Genomic DNA, 11,795 nt, shown 5'->3' with positions numbered 1-11,795 from the left:
CAATTTGGGTCTTTGCTGGAGCATAATCAGTTCCCAGCTCCGGACCAGCTTCAGGGACTGGCCTGTCTTCCTGTCTACTGTAACCAAGAAAACATTATACATCAGAAACAGTACGACTCAGCTCCTCCTGCAGAATCCACACACTCCAGACAAAGACTACATTTCATTGTATTTGTGAAATTTTACATGAGCGTTTGTGAGTATGAAAGAAAATCTGGTGGTTTGAGCTGCTGAATGAACACCTTTACTGCTAACATACAGAATGTGATATACTGTTTTCCTTGATGGAGAGATAGAAATCCAGATGTTTAGTTTGAATCTTGTCAACTCGATGCTGATGAAAAAAATAAAAATCTCCTTTTGAATGAGAATATTTTGGACGTTTCCACATGAACATGAAAAGCTGCCATTTTCAATCATTGTATTATAATAAATCTCTTCTTACATAACTTATTTGAGCTGCTTCATCTTTTGCCAGCACACTCATAAGACCAGAACAATCAGAAGTTATCAAAAGCTTAGTGCGAGACAAAATTGGTGTCTCTCTATGGACATGAGAATTAGCATTCCTCGTACACAACTGAGTCCAGTCTACATTAAATTTGATCAGATCACTTCTAAGACCTGACAACTGCAAAAAATTGGATGGTTGAACGGCATGACCTTGGTGCCCACTTATGTTTTGGTCTTTCATCGTGGATTGGAAACTCACATATCGTTAAGGAAATTGTTATTTAATAAAGACTGAGACCAAAAGTTAAAGTATGTGAAAGTTACATATACATATCCTCCACAAACTTCACAATGATGTGAGCATAAATTTGTATTTACATGCAAATATGACTGACACCCATACAGCACATCTTACTGGAAACAAGAAGCCAGTTAGATGGAACAAATGTCATCCAGTACATCAGAGTCACGTAAAGTGTTCAGTACAGATTACAATAAAGAGAAACAGCAAGAGATTAAGTCTAGCTGAAGTGTAGCGTTGTCTTTTTCTTGTTTACTGAATATACTCTGACTTAAGATGCTCAAAAGGTCAGGAAAGTTCATGGAACTCAGTCTCATGTTCATTATCCCAGCCACCATAATAAATTCCTCATGTGCAAACATACGTGGCCATAAAAACCATTCTGAGATTCTGTAAGTTCTGGTGAGAATGTTTTCATTTTACTGCATTTGCCATCGAGTTAAATAAAATAAATAAAATAAAGTACTCCTCTCAGTGAATTGACCAGATCCAACACTAATGTGATCACACAAAGTCATTAGAACATATAATGTCCATTTTTCATCTGTGTCGTGCTGAATTCAGTGAATTGTTGTTCAGTGTTCATGGATTTTTGAAAACTCATGAAGCTTTTCTCGCAAATGTAAAACTCTTTTTGTATGGGTCTTTTGCAGGGCCATGCAAAAATGTCTAAAAAGCATCTCAACATGTCTGAAACTTCTGTTCACTATCCGTATGTAATCCTCCAAGAGGTACAAACATTTCTCTTGGGTCCATACTCTACACTCCACAGGAACTCTGACATTTTGTCCATTTTCATGTGTTGTAACAAAATTGTCCTACAGTCTTTGGAGAATCTGCTTCTATGTTAGTCAGAGTTAGAGGGAGTCACAACCTAACATGAACAAGGGTCCAACACAGCCAGGAGGGCCACATGGATAAGATATTATATTTAATATCTTTCTGTCAGTGAGAAAGAAAATATCCACCTATGAACCGAATTTCAGTATTCACAGTTTAAAATTATACAACCATTGATTGTTTGGTCCTTTGAGCAGGAAGTCTGTTATTAAGAGTGTTTGTACCCACACATTTAAACACATAAACTCTGACTTATAATCTTTGTAATTATGTAAAACATCATCTTTGCTGCAAATGTGAATGTCTTAAACTATCCTGACAGCAGGGTTCACATACGCAGCATCTAAACTCACTGTAAAGAGACAAAAGTGAAAGTATGAGACTCTGTCTGTTAGTGGTTGTCTTGCTGGGTGTGGGTGTCCAGCCAATCAGCGTCTGACACTGAGCACTCACCCAACCTGTTTCAGGTATGTGAATCATTCACCTCCATTTCTTCCTGCTTATCTCATTCAGTTGTTTTCCGTCTATCTATTTGCGCCTCTGTCAATCGTCCTCTTGTGGGTCCTGTCCTCCAGATGTCCCTCAACCTCCCCCCTCTGCTGGAGTCAGAACCAGCTGCCTGATCGGTATGTAACAGAGACAGAGACATAGCAGAGAGCTGAGGGGTTTTATAAAAGTAAAAGTATAAAACAATGTTTGGATTAGTCCAAGGAACGATCTGTAGAGTGGCTGTGACTGAAGCAGTAATCAGGAAGTCTTCACAGGTTTGTTTATGACTAAAGTCTAAGTTTAGTTGAGCCAGCAAGATAGCTGATACTAATAACTGACATATTCTTTGGTAAAGCCTTCGTATTTAAGGGTTGGTGCTGGAATGCTGCTGTCAGTGATCGTACTGTGCTGTCAATTAATGATGAGTTTTGTTCCAACACTTGTTCTAGGTGGGTTAGGATATTCTTTTTGTTTATGTGTGGCTCCACTGATATTTTTTATTCTGCTTTGTAGAAACCAAGAGAACAAAGTGTTGACTGGCCCTCTCTGCTTCCCTGTTCAACCCTAGTTTACCTGTTTTGAGATGACTTTTACAAGATAGCACTCTTACATGAGGCATTTCTGTTAGTCCACCTCTCCACTGGTATCTGGCATTAACTGGCTCTATTATTACTTGTTGTGGGTCAGGGTTAGGGTCTCATCTGCTGATCCTTGGTGTAACCTGTCTGAATGCCTTTATGGTTTATTATATATAATATTCCTTGTGTGACACTGCCACGGCGGCACTGCCAGATCTTTTTAACTCCATCCCACAAACCAGAACACAGACGAGAGAAAGAAAGTGAAGAGAAGCCATGACTGGATGGATTTTAAGTGTTTGATTATTCAGCACTGATGTGATGCCGTGTGTATGTTTTATTTTTTTGTAAATTTTGGTTTGCTGTTATACTTACGGTGTTCGAGAATGAATCAATGTATTTTTTGCCCAGTTATCTTCTTGTCACTTATCTTCCAGAGCTCCGTGATTCTTTTCCAGATGGATGATCTACACCGTACCTTTCACCTCTCACCTCTCACTGTGTTGGTTTTCCATCTTTTTCTAACACACGTCTGCAAAGGTAAACTGGACTAAAAATGTGGAGAAAACTTTCACAAACTGACGTCAGAGGTGGTTCAGGTTCTGTCAGGCAGTTTTCAAGTCTGCAGAAATAAACTCACTTTACAATTTAAACAGACTCTCTCTGATTTCCAGGTCAGTCTGAACTGATTGGTTCATCTCAGCCAATAGTAGCAACTCTTGGTGAAGACGTGGTTTTACCATGTCTCCTGCAGCCTGCTGCAGACACTATGGACTTGACGTTGGAGTGGACGAGACCAGATCTAGACCCAAGATTTGTTTATGTTTGGCGCTCCCGAGAGGAACTTGTTGGTCAAAAGCACGATTTGTTTGAGGGGAGAACATCTCTGTTCACTGATGAGCTGAAGAAAGGAAACATTTCACTGAAACTCTCCAAAGTGAAAGTCTCTGATGAGGGACAGTACAGATGTTTTATTCCAGCACTGGAAAAGGAGACTTTGGTTCAGCTACACGTTGGTGAGTGAAGACATGATGAGCATCTTTAGGGTTGTTTGTTTCTGTATACCTCCAGAAAAGGATTTCACACTGATTAAAAAAAAACACCTTTCTTCTTCCTTGTGCTCAGCTTCAGCTCCTGTTTCCTCACCCATCATCAGTTTATCAGGGATGGACAGAGACAGAGGAGGAGTGGTGTTACAGTGTGAGTCTGCAGGCTGGTATCCAGAGCCTGAGGTGTTGTGGCTGGACGCTGAGGGAAACCTGCTCTCTGCTGGACCTCCAGAGACAGTCAGAGGTCCTGATGACCTCTATACTGTCAGCAGCAGAGTGACTGTGGACAAGAGACACAGCAACAGCTTCACCTGTAGAGTCCAACAGAACAACATCAACCAGACCAGAGAGGCTCACATACATGTTCTAGGTAGAACACGCTTAGAAAACGGAACATGAGATTATTTTAGTTTGACACAGTTTGGTGTGATTGTGTAGAAATGTCATGTAACTCTGTGTGTTATCATTTCAGATGATTTCTTCTTGTCCTCGTCCAGTTCTGCTGTTCCCATCATCACTGGTTTGGCTGTTAGCTTAGCTGTTAGCATCATGGTTATTTTAGCAGGTGTCTTCTTTGTGTGGAGACAAAATACAACCAGTAAGTTCCAGATGAGTTACCACATTAATGATCTAAAACACCAGCAAACGTCTTTATAGTTGAATTCAGCTGCTTTGATTTTACACAGAAACCAAGAAAAGATCCAGAGATGAACCTGAAGGAGTAAACATGCTCATGACACAGGTAACAGTGATGGAGAAGGTTTTAGAAGAAACTAAGGATGTACGAGACAAGAAGTAAAACTGACTTTGCTCCATCTACTGGTGAAATGATACAAGTACATGTTATCTCCTCCTCTCAGGTCAATGAACTAAAGAAGGAGAATCATCAGCTGATGATATATGAATACGTCCTTCAGATTAAATGTCAAATGTGTTGTTTAGTCTGACATGAAGAAATAGAATCAGTGATGATAAAACCTTTTTTTATTTGACTTTAATAAATTCTTCCAGGAAAACAAAGCTGCTGCTTCCAAGTCTTCCTTGTTTCTCAGGGTGAGTGATCACATTATAAGAACTATGATACAATCTGCATGTCCATCATTTATAATCTTTCCTGATCTCTCTTCATTCTTCTCAGCCGTCTAGTTCCAAGAAGAAGAAGGAGGAGGTTAGTAATTTCTATCAGATTCTTTTCCAGCCACATGTTTGTTCTCATTTCAATGTGTTTCTATTTAATTTAATCTTCAGATCATTTTCATGTTCTAAGGAGGTTGATGTTGGTGGTCAACATCTTCTCTCTGCTTGGTAGAAGGTCAGAAGGTCTGACTATGTTCTAGCCAGAATACTCTGTCCTATCTCCTAACTAGAATAGACTGGTATGATGTAGACCACCTGCTGGATGAACAGACAAAGAAATGATTTGATCAGTGACAGAAAGCTTCACATATTTGACTCTAATCTCAGAGAGACTGAGTTCTCTGTTCTTAATGAACTACTGGTGGAGTTTGACAAACACAAACACAACTCTGCTCCATCTACAGGTCAAATGATAGAACTACAGGAAGAAACAGCATTTGAAATACACACAGTGTTGGGCCTGGATACTAAGGCACTCAATATTGAGGTTTGGCTATCATGAATAATTAATAATTATCAAAAATAATTATTTATTATTAAATAATTGGATCTGAATTACTGAACCACCTCGGGGCACCACCCTTCTAAGAAGGGAAAAGATAGCCAATCAATCAAATCAGTCTCATAAATTTTACTAAATTGTCAATTTGGATTTCGGATTAATAATTAACTTAATAACTATAACCAAAATTACCACGTTAACAACTAGTTAAAGTTGAAGGAATTTGGAGTTCTTGACATTGTAGAGGTTGGCAATATTCACTCTTGCGCAACATTAAACAGACAGGTATGTTTAAAAGACATTTATTAACAAGAATAAAAGTACATACAATCTAACTACAGTGTACTCACTACAGGTGTGTGTGTGTGGTAGGGTGACCAGATCCCAATTTGCCAGACAAGGGACAAAGACTACTTTTGTGTGGGACAATGTGGGACAATGTGAGATACCAGCGCATCAAGGTAGTCTAAAAGAACTAACAGAAAAAAATAAACATTTCTGATCTGTCCCTTTGCTTATGGCATTACTATGCTTTGCCATCTGTTTGATTCAGTAGCACATAACAGCCTGCAAATAAAAACTTAACAAATGTATTTTATAATATAAATATATATAAAAACTTGATTAAATGCAACTTTCCCAAGTTCCCAAGGTGAGCAACACGTCTCGCATTGTCTGTGTCGTTTCACGTCGTATTCACCTCCGTGTGAAACGGAAAAATGACTCAAGCAAACTTCACAGCAAACTTTACCAGACTCGCCTTGCATTGGATAGATAGTTTCCCAGTCTTTATTATAGCTGCATTTCCTCTTCTCAGTCGTACGGGTTGTGCTTCCCTCCATGTCTCGCGCTGCATGCCGTTCTGATCTGATTCGCATTGTTTGTTGTTGGTGGGCGCGCCCTTAACCTGCATCCGCGTCCCAGTTTGATTGACATGATCAAACAGCCCGCCCCGACCCTTGATGACAGCCCTCACTGCTTTCTCCAAACAGCTATTGGATGAATGCCAGATTATAAAACACGAATTTCAAAACTGGAGTCTGACTGTCAATAACAATGCGGGACAATGTCTCAATTTGCGGGACTTGTGAAAAGTAATGAAAATGCGGGACTGTCCCGCACAAACCGGGACATCTGGTCACCCTAGTGTGTGGGTGTGTGGGTGTGTGTGTGCAGGTGTGCCAAGATGGCCACTGGTTGTGGGTGTGTCAAGATGGCCGCCGGCTGTGGGCGTGCCAAGATGGCCGCTGGTTGTGGCTGTGTCAAGATGGCCGCTGGGGCCTTGAGGTCTTGAACACAAAGGAAACAATGGCTGCTGAGTGGGGACACTCAGACCATGTGTCTGCTAGTAGATATGTGGAATGTGATAAGGATTTTCTGAGGTGCCAGGTTAGGAAGAGTGGTTAGTTTAGCATGCAAGACCCTGAGTCTGTGTGTTGCATAATCTAATACCAAACCACTATACTATAAACAACTCAATAAACACAAATATCACATCAAATCAACATTTCTAACTCTGTGTTTAGCTTAGCTTAGCTTGACTATGCCCAGGTCATACTACCAGATGGTGGAAAGTCCATTTTTGGTGTGTTGCTCCTTTAGCTGGCAGTTCCTGATGGAAAGCCAAACTGGGAAAAGTTGTAGTCCTTGCTGTGTTTTCCTGATGGCAGACGTTGGAGGGAAACCGGCCGCTCCTTGAGTCCTTTAAAGTGGCCTGTTAGCAGCTCGGTGCTAACTAGCCGTGGCTCCTGTTGTTTGGGAGTTTAGCCTGCAAACCTTTTGTTTGTTGGCTAAAAGACCTGGTGTAGATTCCTCAGCAGGATCTCGCTTCGCTGCTGTAAGGAGAACAGGCTTTTACGTAGTTGCTCTTTGTTAGCAGACTACCTGGCACCCAGCTGCAGCCAAGCAGCTGGGGGTCTCCACGTGGAGGTGTGGAGTTGTAGAGGGTAAAGGTTAGATTATGCTTCCGCGTAGTGATCACGCAATGGTCACGCAATGGCCACGCAGTTGCTTGGACGCAGTCGTGAGACCGTGATGGTTCTGCGAGGGGTTTACGTGTCGAAATGCATGCCACACCGGTAGAGGGCGCTATGATTTTTTGTGACCGACCGACCGAGACTCCTGTGACGTATCTCGCCTCGTATAGTTATTTACCTTCCGGCTTTTGTCGTAGTCACAGTGAACGATGGACACCGAGACAGAGAGACTGGCGTTGGAGCTCCAAATTATTCAAGCAGAGGAAGAAATACTTCTATTGCAATTTAGGGCACGACAAAGGAGACAATGATGTTTATGAGTGGAAACCGGAAAAGCGGTCTCCAGCGGATGTAGTTAGCGGACCAATCACAGCCAATGCCGCTGTGTTGCTGCTGCGTTGCTGCTGCGATGCTGTTGTGTCGCCTCGACGCGCGTCGAGGATTTTTGGGAGGTGCACCTCTGGCCCTTGCGTAGGACGCACGGGGGTCCGCAAGGACGTAATAGGTCCGCAATAGGTCCGTACGCCCCCTCGCGCTGTGTCAACGCGGAAGCATAATTTGGGCTTAAGAGGGTAAGAGAGAGAACAAAGGCCAACAGTGCATTTTATATGACCTGATGACCTCAGAGGTCACATGCCACTGTCAGCCAGCGAACTGCTTGGTCAGTTTTCACACCTGGAGGATTGTGGGACTTAGAGTTCTGGTGCTTCCCTTTTGTTTCCAAGACATGTGGTCAACTTGGTTATGCATGGTGAGCTTCCATAGCTCACCCCCAGGTTCAGGTCCCAACAGTAGATAATAGAGAATATGTTCTGAACAAGTTACTGTGTGACTGTTAACAATCTGGACTTCAAGCTTTGTAACAACTCCACCCAAACACTAGTCAGCACTGTGTCTTTTGTGCCAATCAAGTTAATTTTTGTTTCTACTTCCTGCTTCACTTTCAACAATGGCGACTGTTTGTATCTCTGAACTTCCTCAATTAACCTTTCCTCCATGTGTTCCATCTTTATTGATCGAAAACAATCGATTTGATATAAAGGATATAAAAAGCAGAAAACTAAACTAATGTGATGCAAAGAATAAGGACATAGGTTTGTGACTGAGGAGGAAGAGACAGTAGATAAAGTAAATAATTGGTTTACTGAATTTAAAATAAAAGGATGAACCTAAAAAGATGGATGAAAGATAAGTATGGCAAAAATTATTTTTTTTAAACATTATTAATCTAAAATGCCGGGTACAACAAGGTTAAAACTTTGATAACTCTTAGCAATAGCTAAAATCAGTGGACTGGGGCCTCAGTGGGAGGCAGACTACCAGTTACATGCCCCTTCCCAGTGGCCTGGGGTACAACACTAAAATAATCACTCAAACATGCATTAAAGGTGCCCCAGAGCCGACTTGCATGCAACGGGAGTGAGGTCCTTGCCACGGTGCCTAGCCTCCCACCTGACGACACCCAGGCCGCCCTGAAAATCAAAAGAGAACAAAAACTCCCTCAAACACAAAGAAGCAAAAAAAGGTTAAACAACAAAAAAAGCCACAACAAAAGCCCACAACCCAACTGATAATTAAACAATATCTCAAACATACAACTCAAGACCAGGAATCAACCAAAAGGCTACTTTAAACAAACTGAAGAGACCTGGTCCAGAGAGAAAATCAAACCTAACGAAAAAACAACAGAAGAAAAGAAAGAAGAGCAGCACAGAAGAAAATAGAACAGCAGATGAGCCACCCTCAGACCACCACCACCAGGGACCAGCAAGAGTCCACTGAGCCACCTGAAGCCTTTTATACTGCACCTGGCAGGAGGAGGAGCTAAGGGAGGAGACTATCTGGGTTGAGTTCACAACCTTTCACTGAGGTTCACTACACCCACAAAACATCTGATCTGCTACCGTAAAGAGTTACTGTCACTTTACTACCATGACCATCAATATTACTCTGTCTCATATAAACCATATGTGACAAGACTCACAGAGAAAAGAATTCCCATCAGCCCATCAAAGCTGAGGCATCTGATTTTTCTCAGTGCTAATTTACACTAAGGACATTTCTACTGTTTGTTTACTGAGTTAGGTTCTGTTTTTGCTTGTGTGGATGTGATTGCAGTGTTTTGTTCATTTGTTTGCACAATAACAGTTTTATTGAAAACAAAAATAATAAGGCTTTTGTAACAGAATAACTGCACAAAATGAGATAATTATTAGGCTTCTCATAAAAACATTGAATGTAAAAGGGCTTATCAACACACAAACCATATGTATTTGCTGTGTTGGGCTAAAATGTTAGGCTATAAATGATACTGAATAAAGAGTCAGCTCTTCTTTGGGAGTCATGGGAAAAGAGCTGGCTCTCAGATAAGAGACGAACTTCCCATCACTAGTGCCAAGTGAAGGAGTTCAAGTGTCCTGGTCTGGAGGAGGTCTGTTGTTAATCTCATCTCCTCTTTCTGTCTTCTCTCTCCTCAGGTGAAAAAAATAACTGGTGATAACAGGAAGCTTCAAGTTGAGAATCATCAGCTGCAGGAGGATCTGGAGACCAGAAACAAAGAGCTGGAGGAGATAAAAGATGAGGTGAAGAACAAGCTCATAGACATGGAGAGAGAAGTATTTTATTCACACACATCATTCAAAGTAGATTCTTCACATCAATACCTCCTTCAGATCAAACATGTTTTTAAGTCTGACATAGAGAAATAGAAACAGACAAGAGCAAAGGAAGACACTGAAATCTAACTGTATATCTCCTTCTATTGTGGAGATATAAAACTGATTGTTGGTGTTGATGGAAATATCCAAATTAAATTGTGTCCCTGGCCACATTAGAGAGATAATGAGATAATTATTAGGCTTCTCATAAAAACATTGAAAAACATTGAACATTGAAGGGCTTATCAACACACAAACCATATGTTTTTGCTGTGTTGGGCTACAATATTAGGTTATAAATGATACTGAATAAAGAGTCAGCTCTCAGAAAAGAGAGGAATTCCCATCACTAGTTCCAAGTGAAGGAGTTCAAGTATCCTGGTCAGACCTACGTATCCCACAGAGGATTTTCTTCTTTAACCTCTGTCTGCTTTATGTATTATTACAAATAAAATATGGACTAACAACTATTTAGTTCACATCGATCAGAATAAATGACATAAATGTTGATTCACTTCAACAAATACTTCAGAAAGAAAACATTCAAATCCACTCAGAGGAAACATCATGAACAAGACTTGATCACATCTCAGAGAAACACTGAACAGAATTCGTCAGAAATGAAATCTCTCTTCATCTCTTCTTTCTACCAGTTAATGAAGCAGATCCACAAAGAAGAGGAACAGAACATGAAACATGAGAAGGACATGAAGGAGCTGGGAACAGAGGTTGATCTTTAATGCAAATCTTTTAATTCCATAATAAGGAAGTAGTTTTTAACCAAATCAGTTTCTCATGTTCCTCAATAAAAGTAAATGTTTCTCATCATGTCTCTTTATGTGACTTCACTCTCAGTGGGAGAAGAAGCTCAAAGAGGAGGAGGAGAAAAGAGAGAGAGCTGAGAAAGAAGTGGAGACTCTGGAGAGGAAACTGAAGACTGAGGTTTGTCTCTTTCACCTGAGAATCATCAAATCATTTTCATGATTTCAGAGAAGTATTTTATTTACACACATCATTCAAAGATTCTTCATATCAATACCTCCTTCAGATCAAATGACAAACATGTTTTTAAGTCTACCAATTTACACTAAGGACATTTCTACTGTTTGTTTACTGAGTTAGGTTCTGTTTTTGCTTGTGTGGATTTGATTACAATGTTTCGTTCATTTGTTTGCAAAATTACAGTTTTATTGAAAGCAAAAGTAATAATGCTAATGTAACAGAATAACTGCACGAAATGAGATAATTATTAGGCTTCTCATAAAAACACTGAATGCAAAAGGGCTTATCAACACACAAATCATGTCTATTTGCTAAGTTGGGCTAAAATATTAGACTATAAATGATACTGAATAAAGAAAAGAGACAAACTTCCCATCACTAGCGCCAAGGGAAGGAATTCAGGTATCCTGGTCAGACCTACAGCATTCATGTAGGAGGTCTGTTGTTAATCTCATCTCCTCTTTATGTCTTTTCTCTTTTCAGGTGGAAAAACTAACTGGTGATAAGAAGAAGCTTCAAGAGGAGAATCATCAGCTGCAGGAGGAGCTGGAGACCAGAAACAAAGAGCTGAAGGAGATAAAAGATGAGGTGAAGAACAAGCTCATAGACATGGAGAGAGAAGTATTTTATTCACACACATCATTCTCATCACCAGAGAAAAATCCAGAGTCCAGATATACAAGTCTAGAATCTTTTCTATGAATACATCCTTCAGATTAAATGTCAAATGTGTTGTTTAGTCTGACATGAAGAAATAGAATCAGTGATGATAAAATCTTTTTATTTGACTTTAAAAAATTCTTCCAGTTGG

The 11,795-nt window shown here is 40.4% G+C and overlaps 1 protein-coding gene and 1 long non-coding RNA gene across 2 annotated transcripts; both read left to right on the top strand.

Annotated features, from left to right (window-relative positions):
* Nucleotides 1–2,124: 2,124 nt before the first annotated feature.
* LOC311498610 lies at nt 2,125–3,713 on the top strand. Its single transcript, XR_014699416.1, has 3 exons — nt 2,125–2,220; nt 3,099–3,201; nt 3,336–3,713. It is a non-coding gene; the product is annotated as an uncharacterized lncRNA (long non-coding RNA).
* Nucleotides 3,714–4,301: 588 nt separating this feature from the next.
* Nucleotides 4,302–11,686, top strand: LOC311492316 (uncharacterized protein; the record flags this gene model as incomplete). The annotated part of the gene is made up of 8 exons (XM_084550566.1): nt 4,302–4,308; nt 4,397–4,452; nt 4,722–4,763; nt 4,849–4,878; nt 9,803–9,907; nt 10,636–10,710; nt 10,838–10,924; nt 11,468–11,686. Exons 2-8 carry the CDS (start codon nt 4,438–4,440, stop codon nt 11,684–11,686), a joined length of 573 nt encoding a protein of 190 aa, XP_084406692.1. The 5' UTR covers nt 4,302–4,308; nt 4,397–4,437.
* Between the last annotated feature and the right edge of the window lie 109 nt (nt 11,687–11,795).

Source organism: Chelon labrosus (genome assembly GCF_963514085.1).
Source record: "Chelon labrosus genome assembly, chromosome: 1".
NCBI classification, from domain to species: domain Eukaryota; kingdom Metazoa; phylum Chordata; class Actinopteri; order Mugiliformes; family Mugilidae; genus Chelon; species Chelon labrosus.
Note: the sequence above shows the minus strand (reverse complement) of the source record. Positions and strands in the feature narration are given on the sequence as shown.